We start from the raw sequence: 27,672 nt of genomic DNA, 5'->3' as shown, positions 1-27,672 counted from the left end.
ATGGGTAAATGCACTTGCAAAGGCCAAGCTTCAGTCTCCTGAAGCACATTATTTCTCTAAGCTCAGTCATAGCAAGTGCTCAGTTGGAGGAGACAGAAGTAACTGAATTAAATCCTCAAGATAAACATGAAGAAGTACAACATATACACAAACTCCTGGATTAGTATTGCCTGGAAAACTGTCCCTGCCTGTCCCCATGTGCCTGAGATGACAGATGGACCTGGTACAAAAATCATAGCATTTTGTACCGTTCAACAAATTATAGAAAACAGGAATGGCAGGAATAGGAGTTCCACACATTCCTCGTAAAGATATCTACAAGTCTTAGATCAACTTCATTAATTCTCTTCAAACCTCCAAGTAAACTAATCCTTGAAAAAGGATCTAGTGCATATATCATGAATAAACTCTCCTCAAAATTTCAACTGGGTACTGATATCAATTTTAATCAATGTTTCGATGACAAACTCTGCCATCTTCATCAGGATGATGCCTAGGCATGTCTAGTCTGGTGGTATTTATACCCCCGTCATCTGTCCCTCCTGATTGGTTAGTCCTCACCCAATCAGGGTTCTGCTGTCCCACCTTGTTTACAAAGGAATTCCAATTCTTACTTAGAGCGAGACCTTCACCTTTGTTAAGATTCTTTTCCTCTAGTTTTATTTTACTGGCTTCCTCCACCAGACACCTCCCATTCCTGGATATTCTATGGTGGAAACCGGACAGTAGCTTCGGACATAGCATCTATTGGAAACCCACTCATACAGACTTATACCTCAACAATAACAGCCACCATTACACCTCCCAATGCAGAGCAGTTCTTTCTACTTCGATTAATTGTGCAAAAACTATTCCAGACCCATACAGTCTCCATGAAAAAATAAGATGATTACACACGACGTTCCTACAAAATGTCTACAAGGTTAAGAAAATCAATCAGGCCTTTAAAAGGGCTGACAGAAAAACCAGGAAACCTAACAACGAGGAGGAACCCTTAACTACTGTCTGTCTTCCCTATATTTCCATAGTTTCTGGAAGATCACTAAGATCCTGAAGAAATACTGGTTTAATTACCATCCACAAACCCATAGGGAAGCTCAAATCACAGCTTATGCGGGTCAAAGATGACCTGGATCTCAGGACAGCTGGCATTTACAGGATTCCCTCTGCATATGGAGCAGCATATATTGGTCAAACAGGACACACATTGGAAAACCGCATCAAGGAATACAGGAGGTGTATCTGTTTGGGTTACCTGGAGAAATTGGCAGTAGCAGAACATTGCATTCGCAAAGGCCATAGGATTGACTTCGACGATGCAAAACTACTGTGCTGTGCCAGTGGGTTTTGGGACTGCCTGTGAAGGAAGCCATTGAAGTAAAAGTAGAGGAAATGAATTTTAGTGATGATGATGGTCTCGGTCTAAGTAAGAACAGGAATTCAATCATAAACAAGGTGGGACAGAGGAAACCTGATTGGATGAGGACTAACCGATCAGAAGGGACAGACGATGGGGGTATAAATACCACCAGACTAGACATGCCCAGGCATCGTCTCTGATGACGATGGCAGAGTTTGTCATTGAAAAGTCGATCAGAATGCCTGTACTCGGCTCTCAGCCCGAGAAGAGTTTATTCGTAAACTAATCCTTGACATAATTATAGGCCAGTTCTTGGATGATACTAAGGTTTTAGTATCCCTGGTGTGCTTGGATGGAAATCCATTATGGCTTTGCAGGATAAAGTTATTTTTCAGCAATGCCCAGGCCGGCCACATAAACATTAACAGTGCAATGGAAATCCTATTTCAGTGGTAAAGTTGAAATGATGAAAACGGGGCACAAGAATTATAGCTTTTCACTGCGACCAAAGCCACTAGAGCTATTGAAGCTAATAATCTGTTTTTAAGGAAATTTTACTGAAGAGGCTACTCTCAGAACATCTTGAATGATTCTCTCAGTTTTCTTTTCAGTGGAACTTGTACCTTCATTCATAGTTGCCTTAATATACATTGTCTGTTTTAAGAAATGTCATACACATTCGTTATAAATGATGTTTGCATCAGACCTAAATTAATATTAGAAAAGCATTTGTGAAAGTTCAGTCACTTTGTTTGTAGAAAGAAGAACTATATCATCATTGAAAGGAGGAAAGGAAGATTAAGCTCAGATCTTTCATGGGGAGGAGGAATATCAATATGAGCATATTTGTGAAAGGACAAAGGGAGGCTACAATAGTAAAGTGGGTCAGACATTTCTTCCCAGAAATATTATCCATTGATAATATTTCCTAGTGAATGACACAGAAAGTTCGGACAATATTCATAATAATCTAAAATTCAGATTTCATCTGTGTGACATTAGATTTGTGAACAATGTATCTCAGTTATGGGCAGCATTAAGTGTTATGAGCAACACACACAAAATGCTGGAGGAACTCAGCAAGCCAGGCAGCATCTATGGAAAACAGTTTTGGACCCAGACCCTTCACCAGGGCATTGTGCTGTGTGTTGGTTTGGATTTCAGGCATCTGCAGATTTTGTCGTGTTTGTGATTAAATGTCACAAGGTTGTGATATTGGCATGGTAAATACCAACTAAACTTTCCTCTGAGAACTTAAGTAGTCACATTGAGTATGAATAGCTTTTAGATGTTGTTGTAAATATTTTATTATTTCTAGTCAACCTCTACCACTTCAACTACAGAGATTTGTAGCTTCAGTTTTTGCTGTGGGCCATTTTTTTAAAAAAACATACATGCTTCCCTTATTCTTGTCTTTTTTTCTCTCTCTTTCCATTTTTCTTCCTATATTTTCAAACATTAGTTCATGGTAATTTATACGTTATCATGCTTATTTTACAATTCTTCACTATAATTAGTGATGGCGAGAGAAGGAAATACAGTTTCTTTCCTTGTTCACTTCATCCTTTTTTGCACAGTGCAATGTGATCACCACTTACTTTGCAAAAAGTTGTATTACCCTATATGTACAAGGCAAATTCCAGCTAATGTAATACTGCAGCAATTTGTTGTTTTCCTTCCTTAAGCCTTTTTTTAATCAAATCAGAGAATACATAAATACTAAACCACCGACAGTGATGAGATGACCTACAGAGAGGAGGTGGAAGAGCCTAAGGCCTGGTCCCAGGCAAATAACCTCTTCCTCAACATCAGCAAGACAAAGGAGATGGTTATCGACTTCAGAAGAACACGCACCATTCCTTCACCTTTACAGCAGTGGTACAGCAGCGGAAACAGAAAGCAGTTTCAAACTCCTGGGAGTGCACATCTTAGAACCATAGAACCATAGAAACTACAGCACAGAAATATGCCTTTTTGGCCCTTCTTGGCTGTGCCGAACCATTTTCTACCTAGTCCCACTGACCTGCACACGGACCATATCCCTCCATACACCTCCCATCCATGTATCTGTCCAATTTATTCTTAAATGTTAAAAAAGAACCCGCATTAACCACCTCGTCTGGCAGCTCGTTCCATACTCCCACCACTCGCTGCGTGAAGAAGCCCCCCCCTAATGTTCCCTTTAAACTTTCCCCCCCTCACCCTTAACCCATGTCCTCTGGTTTTTTTCTCCCCTTGCCTCAGTGGAAAAAGCCTGCTTGCATTTACTCTATCTATACCCATCATAATTTTATATACCTCTATCAAATCTCCCCTCATTCTTCTACGCTCCAGGGAATAAAGTCCTAACCTATTCAACCTTTCTCTGTAACTGAGTTTCTCAAGTCCCAGCAACATCCTTGTAAACCTTCTCTGCACTCTTTCAACCTTATTTATATCCTTCCTGTAATTTGGTGACCAAAACTGAACACAATACTCCAGATTCGGCCTCACCAATGCCTTATACAACCTCATCATAACATTCCAGCTCTTATACTCAATACTTTGATTAATAAAGGCCAATGTACCAAAAGCTCTCTTTACGACCCTATTTACCTGCAACACCACTTTTAGGGAATTTTGTATCTGTATTCCCAGATCCCTCTGTTCCACTGCACTCCTCAGTGCCTTACCATTAACCCTGTATGTTCTACCTTGGTTTGTCCTTCCAACGTGCAATACCTCACACTTGTCTGTATTAAGCTCCATCTGCCATTTTTCAGCCCATTTTTTCAGCTGGTCCAATTCCCTCTGCAGGCTCTGAAAACCTTGCTCACTGTCTACTACACCTCCAATCTTTGTATCATCAGCAAATTTGCTGATCCAATTTACCACATTATCATCCAGATCATTGATATAGATGACAAATAACAATGGACCCAGCACTGATCCCTGTGGCACACCACTAGTCACAGGCCTCCACTCGGAGAAGCAATTCTCTACTACCACTCTTTGGCTTCTTCCATTGAGCCAATGTCTAATCCAATTTACCACCTCTCCATGTATACCTAGCGACTGAATTTTCCTAACTAACCTCCCATGCGGGACCTTGTCAAAGGCCTTACTGAAGTCCATGTAGACAATATCCACTGCCTTCCCTTCATCCACTTTCCTGGTAACCTCCTCGAAAAACTCCAACAGATTGGTCAAACATGACCTATCACGCACAAAGCCATGTTGACTCTCCCTAATAAGTCCCTGTCTATCCAAATGCTTGTAGATTCTGTCTCTTAGTACTCCCTCCAATAACTTACCTACTACCGGCGTTAAACTTACTGGCCTATAATTTCCCGGATTACTTTTCGATCCTTTTTTAAACAATGGAACAACATGAGCCACTCTCCAATCCTCCTGCACCTCACCTGTAGACAGCGACATTTTAAATATTTCTGCCAGGGCCCCTGCAATTTCAACACTAGTTTCCTTCAAGGTCTGAGGGAACACCCTGTCAGGTCCTGGGGATTTATCCACTTTAATTTTCCTCAAGACAGCAAGGATCTGTACAGTTTCCATGATCTCACTGCTTGTTTCCCTTAATTCCATAGACTTCATGCCAGTTTCCTTAGTAAATACAGACGCAAAAAACCTATTTAAGATCTCCCCCATTTCCTTTGGTTCCGCACATAGCCGACCACTCTGATCTTCAAGAGGACCACTTTTATCCCTTACAATCCTTTTTGCTCTTAATATACCTGTAAAAGCTCTTTGGATTATCCTTCACTTTGACTGCCAAGGCAACCTCATGTCTTCTTTTAGCCCTCCTGATTTCTTTCTTAAGTATTTTCTTGCACTTCTTATGCTTCTCAAGAACCTTATTTACTCCCTGCTTCCTATACATGTCATACAACTCCCTCTTCTTCTTTATCAGAGTTGCAATATCCCTTGAGAACCAAGGTTCCTTATTCCTATTCACTTTGCCTTTAATCTTGACAGGAACATACAAATTCTGCACTCTCAAAATTTCTCCTTTGAAGGCTTCCCACCTACCAATCACATCCTTGCCAGAGAACAACCTATCCCAATCCATGCTTTTTAGATCCTTTCTCATTTCTTCAAATTTGTTCTTCTTCCAGTTAAGAACTTCAACCCTAGGACCAGATCTATTCTTGTCCATGATCAAGTTGAAACTAATGGTGTTATGATTACTGGAACCAAAGTGCTCCCCTACACAGACTTCTGTCACTTGTCCTAACTCGTTTCCTAACAGGAGATCCAATATTGCATCCCCTCTAGGTGGTCCCTCCATATATTGATTTAGAAAACTTTCCTGAACACATTTTACAAACTCTAAACCATCTAGACCCCTAACAGTATGGGAGACCCAATCAATATATGGAAAATTAAAATCCCTTACCACCACAACTTTATGTTTCCTGCAGTTGCCTGCTATCTCTCTGTAGATTTGCTCTTCCAATTCTCGTTGACTATTGGGTGGTCTGTAATACAATCCCACTAATGTGGCCATACCTTTCCTGTTTCTCAGCTCCACCCACAAGGACTCAGTAGACAAGCCCTCTAATCTGTCCTACCTGAGCACTGCTGTAATATTTTCCCTAACAAGCAATGCCACTCCCCCACCTTTCAGTCCTCTGCCTCGATCACATCTGAAACATCAGAACCCTGGAATATTAAGCTGCCAGTCCTGCCCCTCCTGTAGCCAAGTTTCACTAATTGCTATAACATCACAATTCCACGTGTCAATCCACGCCCTCAACTCATCCGCCTTCCCCGCAATACTCCTAGCATTGGAATATATACACCTCAGAAGATTTTTACCACCACTCACAACCTTTCTATTTGCAGATTTGCTTGAACTTTTAACATCATTTATTTTCACTCCAGCCATACTGTCAGCTCTGGCGCTCTGGTTCCCATCCCCCTGCAAATCTAGTTTAAAGCCTCCCCAATAGCACTAACAAACCTCCCTGAAAGGATATTGGTCCCCCTGTAGTTCAAGTGTAACCCGTCTCTCTTGTACAGGTCCTACCTGCCCCAGAAGAGGTCCCAGTTATCCTGAAATCTGAAATCTTGTACAAGATCCCATGGTCCCAGAACCCATCCTACAAGTCATCCCATAAATGCAGAGTAGAGAGCATCCTAACAAGCTGCATCAGTGCTTGGTACGGAAACTGCACCGTGGTGGGCAGGAAGACTCTCCAACGGGTAATCAAATCTGCCGAACGTATCGCCAGCACCAGCCTTCGAGGACATATATACAGAAAAGTGCCAGATAAGGGGCAATAACATCACCAAGGCTCTCATCCACCCTACTCGTTGACTGTCTGACCCACTCCCATTAGGGAAAAGGCTTCATAGCATCCGCGCCAGGACCAGCGTACTCAAAATCAGTTACTTTCCCCAAGGAGTAAGGCTCTTCAACACCAACACCTCTGCCCCAACTACCACTACTTTATTGTTTCCCGTCAGTCATCTTATGTACAGATGTTCCTGTTCCTAGCATCACTTTATGGATGCACAATCGGTCTATGTATATAAGATGTCTTATGTATTTATATTCATTGTGCTTTTCTTACTGTCGTTCTGTTCTTTATCTTATTGTGTGTTTTTTTTTGAGTTGCACAGGATCCTGAGTAACAATTATTTCATTTTTCTTTACACTTGTGTGCTAGAAATGACATTAAACAATATACAAGCAAACATGGTGGATCAGAATAAGTAGATACTTTATTAAATAGTTTTAAATGAATTATGACAGTTAAAAAGAAAAGGTAGGCATTGAGTTCAAGAGTAAGGAAGTTAAGCTGCAGCTTTATAAGACTGCTTAAACTACATCTGGAGATTTGCATTCAGTTCTGGACACCCAATTGTCCAGAACTTTAGAGAGGGTGTGTCAAAGACTTACCAGGAAATTGCCTAGATTAGAATGCATCTGCTTTCAGGAGTGGTTGGCCAGATTGTATTCTCTGGAGCGGAGGAAGCCAGCGGGAGACTTGATAGAAGTTTATAAAAAGTATGGAAGGTATAGAGTTAATCGCCATTATCTTTCTCATTTGGTTGAAATGTCTAATACTAGAAGGCATGTATATAAGATGAAAGGGGATAGGTTTTTACACTTATGGTGGATGCCTGGAACACACTGCCAGGGTTGGTAGTGGAGGCAAATACGATCAAGGTAGCTCTTAGTTAGCAGCATGAATATGCAGAGAATGGAGGAATATGGACATTGTGCAGATAAAAGGGATTAATTCAGATACACATTAAATGATTAATTTATTTTGTTTGGTACAGCATTGTGAATTGAAGGGCCTGCTCTTATGCTGTACAGTTCTAAGTTCTTGAATTGAACTTGATCCAGAAAATCCACAGATGCCAACTTGGTATTGGAGAGAGTAAGCTAGTCTTATTTGTTTTCGTTTATTATTGTCACATATCCTAAGATACAGAGAAGAGTTTGTCTCGCATAGCCTTTTTACACATCAATTCACTGCACAGTACTTTGAGGTTGGACAGGTGAAACAATAAGAGAATGCAGAATTAAGTGCAACAGCCACGGTGAAGTACAGTGTAGTTTGATAAAAATGTGCAAGATCCAATCAAGGTTAATTGTGAGGTCAAGACTCCATCTCATCATACCAGGAAGCCATTCAATTACCTTATATCAGTGCAGTAGAAGCTGTCCTTGAGCCTGGTGGTACGTGCTTTCAGGCCTTTGTATCTTTTGCCCAATGGGAAAGGGGTGAAGGGAGAATATCTGAGGTGGGTGCTTTATTGAGGAGGAAAACAAGTATAGAGAGATTGCATGGAGTGCAGTCTGATTTCTCTGATGTGCTGAGCTGTGTCCAGAATTGTCTGTAGTTTCCTGAAGTCAGAGGCAGAGCAGTTATCATGCCAAGCTGTGATGCATCCAGATAGGATGCCTTCTATGGTGCATTCATAAGGGTCGACAGGGACATGCCAAATTTCTTCAGCCTCCCAAGGAAGTAGAGGCGTTGGTGATCTTTCTTGGTAGTGGCATTCATGTGGTTGAACTAGGTCAGGTTTTTGGTTATGTTCACACCTAGGAACTTGAAGCTATTAACCCTCTCAAACTCAACACAGTTAATCAAGGCAGGAGCATGTGCACTGCCCCCTTCCTGAAGTCCAGTTTCCAGAGCGATTTAGCAGAACCACAGTTTGAAATTACTTTCTGACAAATGATGTCATTCAGAATATTGACCATTTTTTTCTTTAAGATACACGCAGCACAATTCCACAATTGTAAATTATGCTCATCTTCAAGATGTCACAACAACTTGTTTAATAAAGACTATTTTTTAATTTAAAAAATAAATTGCATATTAGCAAATGAATACAGATTTTATTCAGCAAACAACAAAAATTCTGCAGATGCTGGAAATTCAAGCAACACACATCAAAGTTGCTGGTGAACGCAGCAGGCCAGGCAGCATCTCTAGGAAGAGGTACCTCTTCCTAGAGATGCTGCCTGGCCTGCTGCGTTCATCAGCAACTTTGATGTGTGTTGCACATATTTTATTCATTTGACTTTTGATTAGTACTACAAAATAATGAAATTTAATGTAAGATATTATTGTAGACACTTCCCTCCCCTTTCTCACTCTCTCTGTCTCCATTTCTGGAGACAAAATATTGGTAGACATCTTTTATAAACTTTCTGATTCCCATGGTTATCACGACTATACCTCTTCTCACCCTATCTCCTATAAAAATGTTGTTCTCTTTTCTCAGTTCCATCTTCTCTGCTGCATTTGTTCCCAGGCTATGGCTTTCCATTTCAGGGCCTCAAAGATGTTCTCTCTCTTTAAAGAACGGGGTTTCCCTTCTTCCCCCATAGATTGCTGCCCTCACCCACTTCTCTTCCATTTCCCAAACATCTGCACTCACCCCATCTTCCTGCCGCCCTAACAGTGATACAGTTCCTATTGTCTTTACCTATCACTCCATGAGCCTCTGCATCTAACACATCAATCCTTCACAACTTCCACCATCTCCAAAGGGATCCTACCTCTAAACATAACTTTACCACCTCACTCTCCCTCTCCACAGGGATCACTCCATCCGTGCTTTCTTTGACCATTTGTCCCTCTCCCCTAATCTCCCTCTTGACACTTATCCTGCAACTGGCCTCATTCACCTCCTCCCTCACCTCCATTAAGCGCCCCAAAAACTGCTTCCAAATGAGGCAATACATGACTGCGAATCTGCTGGGGTCTTCCATTGTGTCCAGAGCACCAGATGCAGCCTCCTCTAGATTGGTGAAACCCATAGTAAATTGGGGGACCCCTTCGTTGAGCAACTCCGCTCCATCCACCAAAAGCAGTACTTCCTGGCATCTTTCCCCTTCCTTCCCAGTCCTGAAGAAGGGTCTTAGTCTGAAACATCGACTGTTTATTCATTTCTGTGGATGCTGCCTGACCTGGTGAATTCCTCCAGCATTCTGTGCGTGTAGCATCTGATGGTTAATTCCAATTATGCTGTCTTATCCTGTGGACGTAACATAACTTGAGTTAATGGAAGAAATATAACTTTTCTTTTCGGATCTCTATTTTTGATCTACATCCAAGAGTTCATAAGGAGCCTTCAGGCTATTCAGAGGGAGTGGAGGGAGTGGTAATCCCATCTTTGATGCTTGACTTTTGTTTGGAGGATCCAAAATATGGAAAATAGTGCAGTTTTCCAGAATCTTCTTGTGGATTCTTATTGCTGGATCAGAGTCATGCAGATGTGCAGTTTGGCATCAGTCTTCCAGATATTCATTATAAGGCCAGTTCTCCAGTAAATGCGTCAAAGGTAAACAAGGGCATCCTTTGAGTGTGGTTTTGTGCAAGTATATGTTGTATGTCATTAGCTGGGGTTGGGATAATTCTGGTTCTGGAGTGGAGACAATGAAGTCTAAAGAGTTTCCCTCTCCCTGTAACTTTATACCATTGCAGAAGGAAGTTTGTTGGAGAGATGGTGCAATATTGCACTGAGGAAGAAGTTGCCCCTGTTATTTGAAACTTGCATCCACCAGATGGGACGCTGACATGCTGCGTTCTAGTGGGTTGTTCAGAGTCAGATCTGCCAAAGGTGATTAGAGGGCAGTGACATAGGTACCTTATACTGTATGTTGTTCTGCAGGGGACAAGATGGCAGGAGTTCTGTTCCAGGGACTCATTTGCAGACTGGATGAGCAATAGGAGGAGGAGGAGAATGAGCATTGTCAAGCCTGGCTGAGAGCATGTGTGAACGGTACAGTCTTCTGGCTGTTCCTGGAGCCTGTCCTGTGAAATGTGGATGTACTCTTTGTCAAAACTTGCAGACCCAGCATCTGATGACCATTACAGCTCCCATTGCAGTTCAAGCAGAAGCACCCAATACACGAGTCCTGCAAGGAAATGCAGACCTTTGCTGTGCAAGTGTAGATCATTGACACCTTAGCTCTGGAGCTCAGGGTTCACCAGGAAATCAGTCTTCCATCCATCTGTTGCCAATGTTCCTGAGATCCCCAGCTATTGTCCCCCCAGGGTGACAAAATTTATGATCCCATCATTGCTGTGGAATGTCAGTGAGGTATCCCAGGTTGCTACTGCTCATCATGGTGAAGCCACCTCAAGCCAGAACTGCAGACGTTAATCTGCCTAGCACTTCAATTCTAAAGGAAACGTAGACACATAGAAACATAGAAAATAGGTGCAGGAGTAGGCCATTCAGCCCTTCGAGCCTGCACCGCCATTCAGTATGATCATGGCTGATCATCCAACTCAGAACCTTGTACCTGCTTTCTCTCCATATCCCCTGACCCCTTTAGCCACAAGGGCCATATCTAACTCCCTCTTAAATATAGCCAATGAACTGGCGTCAGCTGTTTCCTGTGGCAGAGTATTCCACAGATTCACCACTCTCTGTGTGAAGAAGTTTTTCCTCATCTCGGTCCTAAAAGGCTTCCCCTTTATCAGGAAGCAGTCTGTCGACAGGTTAATTAGAGGCACTGTCTCTGGTGGAGCACTGTGTGGAAGGGGCATCTCAGGCAAAGACGCATGGAGTCACATATAGTATAGAAATAGGCCGTTGGCCTATCTGAGCTAGTTGCCAAGTTGCCTGATTTAGTTAGTCCATTTTCCTGTGAACCGTTCCTACCCATGAAGCTGTCCAAATGCCTATTCTATATGTTTGGTAAGTATGCCCGCAGAAAAAGAATCTCAGGGTTGTATGTGGTCACATGTATGTGATCTGATAATAGATTTTACTGTGAACTTTGAAATATCACATTTGTACCAGTCTCTGGCAGCTCGTCCCATATCTAACCACCATCTGAGTGAAAAACCTGCACTTGGGTCCCTTTTAAATCTTTCCCGTCTTACTTTAAACTTATGCTCTTGAGTTTTTCACTCTGCTGCCCCAAGGAAAAGATGGTGACTATTTACCTTTACTGTGCACAAAATAATCTGCAGATGCTGGGGTCAAAGCAACACTCACAATGCACTGGAGGAACTCAGCAGGTCGGGCAGCATCCGTGGAAAAGATCAGTCGACGTTCCTGACGAAGGGTTCCAGCCCAAAACGTCGACCGATCTTTTCCACGGATGCTGCCCGACCTGCTGAGTTCCTCCAGCACGTTGTAAGTGTTACCTTTACTATGCCCCTCTTGCTTTTATAAAACCCTACAACCTATCAGCCTTCTCTACTCCAAGGGAAAATAAATACTAGCCTATCTAGCCTCTGCTTGTAATTCAAACTCTCTAGGCCTGGTAACATAGAAACATAGAAAACCTACAGCACAATACAGGCCCTTTGGCCCACAGAGTTGCACCGAACATGTCCCTACCCTAGAAATTATTAGGCTTACCTATAGACCTCTATTTTACTAAGCTCCATGTACCTATCTAAAAGTCTCTTAAGATACCCTATCGTATCCACCTCCACCACCGTTGCTGGCAGCCCATTCCATGCACTCACCACTCTGAGTAAAAAACCTGCCCCTGACATCTCCTCTGTACCTACTCCCCAGCACCTTAAACCTGTGTCCTCTTGTGGCAACCATTTCAGCCCTGGGAAAAAGCCTCTGACTATCCACACGATCAATGCCTCTCATCATCTTATACACCTCTATTAGGTCCCCTCTCATCCTCCGTTGCTCCAAGGAGAAAAGGCTGAGTTCACTCAACCTATTCTCATAAGGCATGCTCCCCAATCCAGGCAACATCCTTGTAAATCTCCCCTGCACCCTTTCTATGGCTTTCACATCCTTCCTACAGTGAGGCGACCAGAACTGAACACAATATTCCAAGTGTGGTCTGACCAGGGTCCTATATAGCTGCAACATTACCTCTCGGCTCCTAAGTTCAATTCCATGATTGATGAACGCCAATACACCATACGCCTTCTTAACTACAGAGTCAACCTGCGCAGCTGCTTTGAGTGTCCTATGGACTCGGACCCCAAGATCCCTCTGATCCTCCACACTGCCAAGAGTCTCACCATTAATACTATATTCTGCCATTATGTTTTACCTACCAAAATGAACCACTTCACACTTATCTGGATTGAACTCCATCTGCCACTTCTCAGCCCAGTTTTGCATCCTATCAATGTCCCGCTGTAACCTCTGACAGCCCTCCACACTATCCACAAGACCTCCAACCTTTGTGTTATCAGCAAACTTACTAACCCATCCCTCCACTTCCTCATCCAGGTCATTTATAAAAACCATGAAGAGTGAGGGTCCCAGAACAGATCCCTGAGGCACTCCACTGGTGACCAACCTCCATGCAGAATATGACCCGTCTACAACCACTCTTTGCCTTCTGTTGTCAAGCCAGTTCTGGATGTATAAAGCAATGTCCTCTTGGATCCCATGCCTCCTTAATTTCTCAATAAGCCTTGCATGGGGTACCTTATCAAATGCCTTGCTGAAATCCATATACACTACATCTACGGCTGTTCCTTCCTTTTACACCCCTTCCAGTTTAATGACATCCTTCTAATAGTAGGATGACCAGAAATGTATGCACAACTCCAAATGTGACCTTACCAATGTACACCTGTAACATGACATCCCAACTCCTGTAATCAATATCCTGACAATGAGTGCAAGTTTGCCGAGCATTTTCTTCAACCATCCGCATGGAGAACAGTTACAGCGGCTAAATACTTAAAACAAATAACTGACTGGATTGATTACCTCACATTTTACTGACTGTATTGAAAAAGGTTCTAAGCCACAGTTCCCCAGGGTCAACTCAGCCCCTATACAGTCAGCCAACGTTAGTACAGGCATCGGGCTCTTGCCTGTACCCAAAGATAGCTTCCTTCTTTCAGCTCTACTTCCTGCATGTAGTTTACATAATGCAGTAGGTGCAATGAAACTACCCAATTTGGCAGGTCAAGAATCATATCAGCTTCATATAAGGACTAAGATAATCGACTGTCATTCCTCTGACATGTGCACTCAGTGCATGGGCAACCATACTGCTCCGTTTGATAATAGTACAATCATAAACTGTGACCGAGTTTCCGGATAAATAGAGAACTCCACCACTGAAAATCTCAGCCTGACACAGACTGATAGGAACATGTGTGTCTCAGTGTTGAAATTGTTGAAAGGAGATATATGGGATAAAAAAACAAACAGTTTTTTGTTCAATAGACTCTGTGGTGTTAGACGTCACCCACTTTCACCTGCTTCCTTTATTACCGTATCAGCCAGTATCTCAAAGCTCGCTTATAATGAACTGATGATTGCAGCTTCAGTCAGTCTTTAGGTAAAAAAAACTAGAAAAAGAATTAGGCTACTTAGCCCAATGAGTCTGCTCTGCCATTCCATCATGCTGATTTATCATCCCTCTCAACCCCATTCTTCTGCCTTCTTCCTATAACATTTGATGCCCTGACTAACCAAGAATCTGATAACCTCTGCTTTAAATGCTCAATGACTTGGCCTCCACAGCTGTCTGTGGCAAAGAATTCCACAGATTCATCACCCTCTGGCTAAAGAAATTCCTTCTTCCCTCTGTTCTAAATGGATGTCCCTCTATTCTGAGACTGCGCCCTCTGGTTCTAGACTCATCCACTATAGGAAACATCCTCTCCTCATTCTGTATACTCAATCTAGGCCTTTCAATATTCAATCACAAACACGAGAAGATCTGCAGATACTGGGAATTCAAGCAACACACACAGAAGGCTGAAGGGACTCCGCAGGCCAGGTAGAGTCTTGACCCAAAGCATCGATTGTATTCTTTTCCATAGATGCTGCCTGGCCTGTTGAGTTCCTCCAGCATTTTGTATGTGTTGCTTACAAGGACTCCCAAGTTCCCTTGCACCTCTGATTTTTGAATTTTCTCCCAATTTAGAAAATAGTCTACACTTTTATTCCTTCTACTAAAGTGCATGACCATTACATTTCCATCTGCCAATTCTTTGCCCATTCTTCCAATTTGTCCTCTTCTACAGCCTCCTTGCCTCCTCAACACTCTCTGCCCCTCCACCTATCTTTGTATCATCTGCAAACTTGGCCACAAAGCCATCAATTCCGTCATGCAAACATTGATATATGCCATGAAAAACAGTCCCAATACCAACCCCTGTGAACACCACTAGTCACTGGCAGCCAACCAGAATAGGCTCCCTTTATTCTGAATCTTTGCCTCCTGGCAATCAGCCTATCTTCTATCCACATTAGACTACCTACGCTAGACTTTCTTTGTCACCAACGGTTACCTCATTCTCCCTTTAGAATACGTCTTCCTATTTAGGATGTATCTATCCTGTGCCTTCCAAATCGCTCCCAGAATCTCCAGCCATTGCTGCTCTGCCATCTTCCCTGCTTGTGTCCCCTTCCAATAAACTTTGGCCAGCTCCTCTCTTATGCCACTAATTCCCTTTACTCCACTCTAATACTGATACATCTGACTTTAGCTTCTCCCTCTCAAACTGCAGGGTGAATTCTAACATATGTAGAACATAGAAACCTACAGCACATTACAGGCCCTTCGGCCCACAATGTTGTGCCAACCATATAACCTACTCTAGAAACTGCCTAGAATTTCCCTAGCACATAGCCCTTTATTTTACTAAGCTCCATGTACTGTGATCACTGTTTCCTAAGGGTTCCTTTACCTTGTGCTCCCCAATTAAATCCAGTTCATTACACAGCACCAAATCCAGAATTACCTTTCCCTAATGAGCTCAACCATAAATTGCTCTAAAAAGCCATTTCATAGATATTCTATAAATACCCTCTCTTGAGATCCAGCAACAACCTGATTTCCCCAACCTACCTGCATATTGAAATCCCCCAGCACTATCCCAACATTGCCCTTATTGAATGCCTTTTCTGTTTCCCATTGAAATTTATATCCCACATCCAGGATACTGTTCGAGGGTCTGTGTATACTTCCCATCAGGGTCTTTTTACCCTTGCAGTTTCTTAACTCTACACACAAAGATTCTATATCTTACGATCCTATGTCACCTCTTTCTCAGGATTTGATTTAATTGATTACAAACAGAGCCAGAGCATTCAGGTCGTATCTTCCCCAGAAGAGATCCCAATGATCCAGATATCTGAAACACTGCCCCCAGCACCTATTCCTCAGCCACTCGGTCATCTGTACTATCAACCTATTCCTGCCCTGATTAGCACATGGTACAATTAAATTGTGTGTTTGGAAATAAATGAAGTTCTAAGAGAGCTGTACATTTCTGCTTAACCAGAAACTCACCTATCATCATAACAAGCAAAATTTGTATGGACAAATGTAACTTCAAGATGCATAATACAACCAAAGTCATTAAACTTGTTAGAGGGACTGTGATGTCAGTGGCCAGACAGTCAGAAGAACATAAAAAATAGATCAATTGGTCCCTCTTCCATTCAATAAGATGATCAAAAATATTTTAACTGGCGCATCACTTTCCTGCACTAAGCCCATATCACTTGATTCCCATATTTTAAGTACAGATATCAACCTTAGTCTTAAATAATCTAACCGACTGAGTTTCCAAAGCACTCTCGATAATTTACTTCCCTCCATATGAAGTATTATTTCTCATTTCTGTAATGGACCACTGAGCCCTTATTCCGTGACTGTAACTCCTGGTTCTAGACATCCTAATCAGGGGGAACATCTCCAAATCTTCTCTAATAAGCCACGTGACCTTTTTTAAACATTTCGCGAGATCCTCTTTCATGCTCTTAAAATCATGAGAGTGCAGATTTAGCTTGCTTAATCACTCCACACATGACAAATCTACTGTCCCTGGAATCAGTCTGGTGAAATGGCAAGCAATCTAGTCAAAACTGCTTGCATCCTTTGTATCACTGCGCTTTTCAAAGGAACAGCAGACCATATTGGCCTGCACTCCTATTCCATATTACACAGATTCAATTAAGCCAATTAAAGCAATTGCTACTAATTGCCCTTGGAAGCATAGTGCAGCACACTGTATACCTTAACCCAAAGTGAAGGGCAATGTTGATAACATTGTTTATATTGATATTGGTTTATTATTGTCACATGTACAAAGATGCTATAAAGAGATTTTGTTTAGTGTGCCGTCCTGACAATTATGCCATACAGTTACATGGAAGTACTAAAAGGAAAACAGAATGCAGAATATAGCATGAAGTTGCAAGGACAGTGCACTGGGAGGCATTGGGAAATGAGTCACTGGAAGTGAGGTTGGTTTATGTGATTGTCTGGGCTATGTTCACAACTCTGCAACTATTTGTGGTCTTGGGCAGAGCAGTTGCCATACCAAGCTGCAATGCATCTCGATACGATGTTTTCTGTGATGTGTCTATAAAAACTGATACAGTAATAGCCGTTGGGGACATGCTGAACTTCCATAGCCTTCCACGTAAGTAGAGGTGTTGTTTCTATCATTTTTGACCTTAGTATCTGCCCGGTCAGAGCAAGACAAATTTTTGGTGATATTTACACCCAGGTATTTGAAGTTAATGATGGAAACCTGCACATGAAGCTCCTTGAATGTCAGAGGTCTTCAAATGGCTGCAGTGATCTGCAAGTTGGTCAGGTGGGCTTGCAGTAACACATAGCTGTAGGTTGTGATGTGCTTAGCACTCTCTCAAATCAGTGCATGAACTGCTGCTGGTGAGTTACTAAAGCAGTTTGGCTGGGCTCAGCATTTACGGTATTAGAGAGATTCAGTTCTGCAACTGCTTTTTCTGATCCCTGCTTCTTCATGTACACCACTGGGATGCCGGATTGTCCATTCTTGGATATCAAGAAGAGCAGGATAAGATATTGTAGAATCATAGCTGTAGGGAATATTGAAGTAGAGAATTACATGGTGAAACAGCGAACTGAGTTCTGCAGTGCAGCAATGCACACTTAGCTGAGCAACTCACTGCAGCTGCACATTCCAGCTATTTTAAACATTTTGTGGTTATTGGCAATCCCCTTTAGGACTGCTGGTGAGTCAGCATGTAAAGCACGTTATTCGAATGCAGAACTCTCGGCACCAGCTGCATCTAGAATGATTCAACTCGAAGGTTTCCTCAAGCAGGATTTTAGCTCTTAATTTGTAAGAGGGGAGTTGAGCTGCAAGTTAGGATGTCTATACTGGAGATAGAAGAGCTGCAATCCTTTCAATGACTCTTTACCTGAATTCACCCATCGCTTATAGCTCTTGCCCTCCCCCTCATCTCTTTAATTCCCATTTATTCTTTCTGTACAGACGGAGGGTCTTAGTCTGAAATGTCAAATGTACATTTGCCATGACAGATGGTGCTTGAGATCTTTCAGCAAATCATCTATACTGGAATCTCCTGCCCTTGTGTGGCAGGACCTGTGTGGTCATGGCAGCTATGATCTTACATGGGTAAAACTGGTGTGTTGGCAATATAGATCCTGGCTAAATAGAAAGACTGGAGAGTGGTAGTTTGAAAATTGAACCTGCCCAGGGGACTTTAGTGCTGTATCTTGGCGATGTGCAACTGTCAAGTGTCCAGATGAAGTAAGTTATGGAAAAACTAAAGTACAGATGCTGGAATCTGAATCAAACACAAAAAAATGTTGGAAGAACTCAACCAGCCATGCAACATCAGTGGAGAGAGAAGGAATGACGTTGAAGATCCTTTATAAAGTCCTTGTCATTACTTGTATCTCAACCAACATTGATGAAACCTTATTGACAAGTCAGACAGTATATGTCAGTAGTGATATAGGAGATGAGACCCATAGACTAGGGATGTAAGTATTTGATATACTAGGCTGTAGAGGAATTGAGACCCACATGCTAGTGGGTATAGGGGATTAGATATACTAGGGGTGTAGGGGATTGAGACCCACAGACTAGTGGCTATAGGGGATTAGATATACTAGCGGTGTAGGGGATTGAGACCCACGCACTGGGGTATAGGGGATTAGATATACTACAGGTGTAGGGGATTAAGACCTACACACTGGGCGTATAGGAGATTAGATATACTAGGGGTGTAGGGGATTGAGGCCCACACACTGGGGTATAGGAGGTTAGATATACTAGGGGTGTAGGGGATTGAAACACAGACGCAATAGGGGTAAAGGTACTTGAATCACAGGCACTAGGGATGAAGATTGAGTCACACATACTTGGAGTGAAGGAGGCTGAACCATGGTAAATGTACGTATGCACCCGAGAAAGGTCTAAAGTGTTTCTAATCCTGTGTTTTTATATTTTTGATCAAAAGTATTACAAAATGAAAAAAAAACTTGCAGCACCGTTCTAGTGAATGTGAGGACAGACCATATCACCATGCCATACTTCTTTGTTAGTGTTTCATTTTCTTGGAACTCATAACATTTATTCCTCACAAATCTCCCAGACTCTAATACAGCAGCATGTCCTGTATCTGGCACAAACCCTGCAGGATTAAAACAACTCAGCTCTGTTCTCAATAGGATTTATTTTACTCTGAGTATTATTTCTTTTCTGTCAACCGCTTTAGTTCAGGATTAAGCTGAGATCTGATTTAGAGTGAACTGATGAATGATAAACACTTCGAAGGATTCTGGTATATTTGAACTTTCTCTGAAGATGTTGAAACAAAACTAAGAAGCTTTATTAAATGTGCCTATGCATCTGAAAAGTTTAAGTTGCTTTGGACTCACAAAAAGTGATGATTTAAATGAAAACATCCACAAATTAGGGCCGGCTGGTGGTGCAATGACATCAGCGCCAGACTCTGGAATGGAGGTTCCAGGGTTCGAACCCAGTCGGGTCTGCTCCCAAGTACGCTTTCCATCCATACAGGGTTGAATGTTGAGATCGCATCTCGACCTCGTAAAATAAAAGGGAAAAATACTGCGAAATGTCTGTGTGAAGAGTGGTGCACCACACAGTCTCTGTCTCTCTCGCTCCACGCCTTGTAAAGGCATGAAAAAGACATCATCCCGCCTACATCACACACACACACACACACACACACACACACACACACACACACACACAGACGCACATGCACAGAAGCACACGCACGCACTCGCCAAAAAAAATCCACAAATTAATGTTTTGTTTTTGTTTGTTCATATTGATTATTGCTTCTTTGAAATTAACATAGCATGCTTACACAGAGAGAGGAAATTAGGGTCCCTGTGACTATTGATGGTATTCATCACTATCTGTAACTTGTACGAAAATGACATGATGCTTGACAGTGATATCTGTACATTCATATATCCTAGTGACACTTGTGAAGTGCTCATGTGAATGTCTCAGTCAGACAATGCAGCTATTCCTTACAGGAACTAACATCATTTACCACAAAATTGAAATTGCAGAATTGAGAAAATGGTGAGAAATTATGTAGAAAACAAAATATCATTCTTGCTTTGTTCATAGCTACAGAACCATAAGAAATTATAACATCCCACACAGTAATCTCTCCAAGATTTAATTTGATCTTAATCTATTTTACAGCTGAAACAAAAATCTGCTTTAAGTATTACCATGGAGCCACTGGAGCGCTTCGAGCAACAACACCGAGTATCAGTGTGAGAAACCCTTCTGCTCCTGTGAGTTCCTTATTGCATTGTACTACTTACATTGTGTATCCATATAGATTCTGTTAAATTACTCTTCACATTAATTTTTTAGCATGGTACTGACAAGTTTACATCTGACTGAAACAGGAACAAAAATAGAATGTGTCCTCTTTCTCACCACTGTTTGTAGTCTCCGGAAGCAACCCATAATTCTTATTGCAATACATAAAATCACATCAATAAGGCCCTGTCCTTCCTATCTTTTTTTTTGCATCGAATAGTACAGCACAGTATAGTCCATTCAGCCCATGATGCTGTGCTAACCTTTTCACCTACTCCACGATCAATCTAACCCTTCCCTCCCACATAATGTTCCATTTTTCCTTCATCCTGTGCCTTTCTAAGACTCTCTTAAATCTCCCTAATATATCTGCACCTTCCAACAACCCCAGCAGCGCATTCCACACACCCACCATTCTGTATTAAAAAAAACTACCTCTAACCCCCTATACTTTCCTCCAATCACCTTAAAATTATGTCCTCTCATGTTAGCATTTCCACCCTGGGAAAAGGGCACTGGCTGTCCACTCTGCAGAGTTTGAAAGTCTGCAGATGCTGGAAATCCAAAGCAACACTTTCAAAATGCTGGAAGAGCTCAGCAGATCAGGCAGCATCTATGGAAATGAATAAACAGTTGACATTTCAGGCTGAGACCCTTCATCAGGACTGGAAAGGAAAGGGGAAGATGCCAGAATAAAAAGGTTGGGTGGAGGAGAGGAGGATAGCTAGAAGATGATAGGTAAAGCGAAGTGGGTGAGAGGAAGGAAGCTGAAAGGAGAGGAGAGTGGACCATAGGAGAAACTGCCTCTTCGAGCACATCTGCACATCCACCAAAAGCAGAATCTCCTAGTGGCCAAACATTTTATTTCCAATTCCCATCTGACATATAAGTCTGTGGCCTCCTCAGGTTGGAGGAACAACACCTTATTTTCCATCTGGGTAGCCTCCAACCTGATGGCATGAACGTCGATTTCTCCTTCTGATTTAAAAACTCCACCTCCCCTCTTGTTCTTTTCCCCCTCTGGCCCTCTACCTCTGCTCACCTGCCTGTCACCTCCCCCTGGGTCCTCTCCTCCTCCTCTTTCTCCAGTGGTCCCCTCTCCTCTTCTAACAGGTTCTTTCACCTCCAGCCTTTTATCTTTCACTTGTCTTCACCTATCACCTTCTAGCTAGCCTCCTTCCCCTTTCCCACCTTTTTACTCTGGTGTCTTCCCCCTTTCTTTTCAGCCGTGAAGAAGGGTCTCAGCCTGAAATGTTGACTGTTTATTCATTTCCATAGATGTTGCCTGACCTGCTGAATTCCTCCAGCATTTTGTAACTGCCTTTCTACCTATGCCTCTTACCAGCTTAGACACCTCTATCAAGTCACCTTCCATTCTTCTTCACTCCAAAGGGAAAAGCCCTGACTCACTCAGCCTTTCCTCATCTTGTATGTTCTCTAATCCAGGCAGCATCCTGGTAAATCTACTCTCCACTCTCTCTAAGGCTTCCACATCCTTCCTATAATGGGGTAACCGTGGTCTAACCAGAGTATTATAGAGTTGCAACATTAGCTCATGGCTCTTGAACTCCATTCCCAGACAAATGAAGGTCAATACTCCATTACTTTTTAACCACCCTATCAGCTTGCCTGCCAACTTTGAGGGATCAATGGATATGGACTCCAAGATCCCTCTGAACTCCACACTCCTAAGAATACTGACATTAACCTTGTACTCTTCTTTCAAGTTTAACCTTCCAAAGTGAATCACTTCACACTTTTCCAGATTGAACTCCATCTGCCACTTCTCAGCCCAGCTTTCCATCCTATCAATGTCCTGTTGTGATATACGACAACCTTGTACACTATGCACAACACCAACAGCTATCATGTCATCAGCAAACTTACTAACCCACCCTTCCACTTTCTCATCCAGTACATTGATAAAAATCATAAAGATCATGAGTCTCAGAACATATCCCTGTGGAACACTGCTGGTCACCGACTTCCAGGCAGCCAGCCTCAGCCTTTTGTGATCCCAGGCAGCCAAGTTTCCCTGGATCCCATGCCTCCTGACTTTAACAATGACCCTACTGTGGAGAACCTTGTCAAACACCTTACTAAAATCCATACACACCACATCCACCACCTTCATCAATTTGTTTTGTTACTTACTCAAAGAACTCAATCAGGTCACGAGGCATAATGTGTCCCTCACAAAGTCATGCAAACTATTCCTAATCAGACTATGCTTCTCCAAATGCTTGTAAATCCTATCTCTAGGAATCCTCCCCAGTGATCATGACTGATGTAAATATTGCTGGTCTATAATTCCCAAGATTATCCCTAGTAACATTTGTTAGTCTCTAAGCTCCTGGTACTACTGCTGTGCCCGTAAGGATGCAAAGATCATCGCTAGTGTGCAACAATCTCTTCCCTCGCGGAGTTGTGGTCACTGTCTCCAAAACGCTCACCCTCCCAGATCTGTCATCTGACCAGGTTCATTGCCTGGTACCAGATCCAATATGGCCTCTCCTCTGGATGGCCTGCCCATATAATGTGTCAGGAATCCTTCCTGATACACCTTACAGATTCTCCCCCATCTAAACCTCTTGCACTAAGGAGGTGCCAATCAGTAATAGGGAAATTGAAGTCATCCCTGTTCTCATCTGCTCCTCCATGTCTCTGTTGTTACTGGGGTGTCTTTTGCATATTCCTAGTAGAGTGATTGCTCCCTTCCTCTTTCTGACTTCGACCCATACTGACACAGTAGATGATCCCTTCACAACATCGTCCCTTTCTGCAGCGGTGATACAATCCCTGATTAGTAATGTCACTTCCACACTCTTTTACCTCCCTCCCTGTCCCTTTTGAAACATCTAAACCCCGGATAATCAATCGCCATTCTTGCTCTTGAGAGTCAAGTCTCTGTAATGGCCACAACGTACTTACCCTTGTTCCTGATACTTCTTGCAATGGAGCAGACACATTTCAACCCATCCAGCTGACTGTATTTATGTCCCATCCACCTCTTGATTCTCCTCACAGTCTCTTTACACGTTGCATCTATCTTTACACTAACGGTTCCATTCTCCGACCTATCACTCTGGTTCCCATACCCCTGCCAACCAAGTTTAAACCCTCCCCCACAGGTCTAGCAAACCTTTATTGGTCCCTTTGTAACCAGTCCTTTTTCTACAGGTCATGTCTTCCCCAGAAGAGATCCTAATGATCCAGAAACCTGAAGCCCTGCCCCCTGCACCAACTTCTCAACCATGCACTCATCTGCAAAATCATCCTATTCTTACCCTCACTGGCATGGGGCACAGCCAGCAAACCAGAGAACACCACCCTTGAGGTCCTGCATTTCAGCTTCCTACCAAGCTCCCTATATTTGCTCTTCAGGACCTCATTCCTTTTCCTATCTATGTCGTTGCTACCAATGTGTACCATGATGTTTGGCTGCTCACACTCCTACTTAAGAATGTTGGAATATGAATCTGAATATTTAGTTTTACCTAAGTTGCAGCAAAAGCACATTACTTAACAACTGATCTCAAGCAACTTTTAATCCTGATTTGCCTTTATAAATGCTGCTGATAAAAGCATATGTGTCCTTATGCTGTGCACGTAAACATTTAAATATTATTATGATCTTCCTTATCACAAAATGCAAATGGGTACCAAGATTCACAGAGAGGCTGGTCCCCTGGGGTTTCCTTTCTTGCACAGTCTACTTATATCTGGATGAAAGTGGAGGTGGTCTGATTGGGAAACTCAGTAAGTCTGCAAATACACAAAACTGTTGGAACTGTGGAAGGTTGTCAAAGCATACTGTAGCTCATTGATCAGTTGGAAATTTGGGCAGAAAAATGCCTGATAAAGTTTAAACTGGGTAATTATGAGGTATTGCATTTAAGGTGGTCAAATGCAAGAGGAAAATATAGAGCCAATTGCAGCACCCATAAGCACAAGGTTGTGATTGTGGGAGATTTTAATTTTCCACACATAGACTGGGAAGCCCATACTGTAAAAGGGCTGGATGGTTTGGAGTTTGTAAAATGTGTTCAGGATAGTTTTTTACAGCAATACATAGAGGTACCAACTAGAGAAGGGGCAGTGTTGGATCTCCTGTTAGGGAATGAGATAGGTCAGGTGACGGAGGTATGTGTTGGGGAGCACTTCGGGTCCAGTGATCACAATGCCATTAGTTTCAATATAATTATGGAGAAGGATAGGTCTGGACCCAGAGTTGAGATTTTTGATTGGAGAAAAGCTAACTTTGAGGAGATGCAAAAGGATTTAGAAGGAGTGGATTGGGACAAATTGTTTTATGGGAAGGATGTAATAGAGAAATGGAGGTCATTTAAAGGTGAAATTTTGAGGGTACAGAATCTTTACGTTCCTGTTAGGTTGAAAGGAAAGGTTAAAAGTTTGAGAGAGCCATGGTTTTCAAGGGATATTGGAAAGTTGGTTCGGAAAAAGAGAAATATCTACAATAAATATAGGCAGCATAGAGTAAATGAGATGCTCAAGGAATATAAAGAATGTAAAAAGAATCTTAAGAAAGAAATTAGAAAAGCTAAAAGAAGATACGAGGTTGCTTTGGCAATTAAGGTGAAAATAAATCCAAAGGGTTTCTACAGTTATATTAATAGCAAAAGGATAGTGAGGGATAAAATATAGAGAATCAAAGTGGACAGCTACGTGTGGAACCAAAAGAGATGGGGGAGATTTTGTACCATTTCTTTTCTTCGGTATTCACTAAGGAGAAGGATATTGAATTGTGTAAGGTAAAGGAAACAGGTAGGGAAGTTATGGAAACTATGATGATTAAAGAAGAGGAAGTATTGGCGCTTTTAAGGAATATAAAAGTGGATACGTCACCGGGTCCTGACAGGATATTCCCTAGGACCTTGAGGGAAGTTAGTGTGGAAATAGCAGGGGCTCTGACAGAAATATTTCAAATGTCATTAGAAATGGGGATGGTGCCGGGGGATTGGCGTATTGCTCATGTTGTTCCATTGTTTAAAAAGGGTTCTAAGAGTAAACCTAGCAATTACCGGCCTGTGAGTTTGACGTCATTGGTGGATAAATTGATGGAAAGTATTCTTAGAGATGGTATATATAATTATCTGGATAAACAGGGTCTGATTAGGAACAGTCAACATGGATTTGTGCGTGGAAGGTCATGTTTGACAAATCTTATTGAATTTTTTGAAGAAGTTACGAGGAAAGTTGACGAGGATAAAACAGTGGATGTTGTCTATATGGACTTCAGTAAGGCCTTTGATAAGGTTCCACATGAAAGGTTAGTTAGGAAGGTTCAATCGTTAGGTATTAATATTGAAGTAGTAAAATGGATTCAGCAGTGGCTGGATGGGAGACGCCAGAGAGTAGTAGTGGATAACTACTTGTCAGATTGTAGGCCAGTGACTAGTGGTGTGCCTCAGGGATCTGTACTGGGTCCGATGATGTTTGTCATATACATTAATGTTCTGGATGATGGGGTGGTAAATTGGATTAGTAAGTATGCAGATGATACTAAAATAGGTGGCTTTGTGGATAATGAAGTAGGTTTTCAAAGCTTGCAGAGAGATTTAGGCCAGTTAAAAGAGTGGGCTGAAAGATGGCAGATGGAGTTTAATGCTGAAAAATATGAGGGGCTATATTTTGGTAGGACTAATCAAAATAGGACATACATGGTAAATGGTAGGGCATTGAAGAATGCAGTAGAACAAAGGGATCTAGGAATAATGGTGCATAGTTCCCAGAAGGTGGAATCTCATGTGGATAGGGTGGTGAAGAAAGCTTTTGGTATGCTGGCCTTTATAAATCAGAGCATTGAGTACAGGAATTGGGATGTAATGTTAAAATTGTACAAGGCATTGGTAAGGCCAAATTTGGAGTATTGTGTACAGTTCTGGTCACCAAATTATAGGAAAGATGTCAACAAAATAGAGAGAGTACAGAGAAGATTTACTGGAATGCTACCTAAGTTATAGGGAAAGGTTGAACAAATTGGGTCTTCATTCATTGGAGCATAGAAGGTTGAGGGGGGGACTTAATAGAGGTATTTAAAATTATGAGGGGGATAGATAGAGTTGACATGGATAGGCTTTTTCCATTGAGAGTAGAGGAGATTCAAACAAGAGGACATGAGTTGAGAGTTAGGGGGCAGAGGTTTAGGGGTAACATGAGGGGGAACTTCTTTACTCAGAGAGTGGTAGCTGTGTGGAACGAGCTTCCAGCAGAAGTGGTAGAGGCAGGTTCGATATTGTCATTTGAAGTAAAATTGGATAGGTATATGGAAAGGAAAGGAATGGAGGGTTCTGGGCTGAGTGCAGGTCGGTCGGACTAGGTGAGAGTAAGCATTCGGCACAGACTAGAAGGGCCAAGATAGCCTGTTTCTGTGCTGTAATTGCTATATGGTTATATGGTTATAAGAGCACTGATGCACAGAGGGATGTTTGATTGCAAGTCTATAGTTCCCTGAAAGAGGCAACACAAGTGGATAGAGTAATGAAGAAGGCATTGGGTATGCTTGTCTTCATTAGTTGGGAAATTGAGCATAAAAATCAGGAGGTTGTGTTGCAGCAATATATCATTGTAGTTAGGCCACAACTGGGGTATTATATGCAATTCTGGTTGTCATCCCACTGGGAGGATGTGGAGATCTTGGAGGCTGTGCAGAAGCTGCCAGGATTAGCTATATGGAGAGGCTGCACGACATTGAATTGTTTTCTCTGCAACCTTGAATGCTGAGAGTGACCTGATCGAGGTGGATACAATTCAGAGAGGCACAGAAAGGGTGGATCAGCAGAGTCTTTTTCCCAGGCTTGAAATGCCAAATTCTAGACTAAGGGATTTGGCTTTGAGGTGATAGCCAGAAATTTTAAAGTCAATTTGAGAGACAAGTTTTTTAGACAGAGAATGGTAAGTACCTGTAATACACTGCCAGGGAGGTGGTAGAAGCAGTTACAAACACATTGTTTAAGAGGCATTTTAATAGACACAACAACAAGCAGGGAATGGAAGGATACAGATCATGTGCTGGCAAATGGGATGTTAGATTGACATTATGTTCAACACAGACATTGTGGGGTGAAGGTCCTATTCCTGTAGTGTACTGTCTTCTGTTTTATATTCTATAAATAAACGCAGATTCATTATTCAGATTTAAGTTTCTTTTCATTCTGGGATAATCACAGTCTAGCACTATTCTGCCCTTATCCCTTGGGCACAAATTTGCGTTTGTTAGGGTAGTTTTGACAGTGGATAGTA

At 42.2% G+C, this 27,672-nt stretch overlaps 1 protein-coding gene across 1 annotated transcript in view; it reads left to right on the top strand.

The window, feature by feature from the left end:
* The window catches only part of LOC134344369 (E3 ubiquitin-protein ligase HECW1-like), a 485,729-nt gene that overhangs the window by 219,881 nt on the left and 238,176 nt on the right, over positions 1-27,672 (top strand). Inside the window, exon 4 of the mRNA XM_063044047.1 lies at positions 20,284-20,378. Coding sequence (XP_062900117.1) covers positions 20,284-20,378 — 95 coding nt within the window. The remainder of the gene's footprint in view (positions 1-20,283; positions 20,379-27,672) is intronic.

The sequence above is a fragment of the Mobula hypostoma genome, chromosome 3 (genome assembly GCF_963921235.1).
Source record: "Mobula hypostoma chromosome 3, sMobHyp1.1, whole genome shotgun sequence".
Lineage (NCBI taxonomy): Eukaryota > Metazoa > Chordata > Chondrichthyes > Myliobatiformes > Myliobatidae > Mobula > Mobula hypostoma.
Note: the sequence above shows the minus strand (reverse complement) of the source record. Positions and strands in the feature narration are given on the sequence as shown.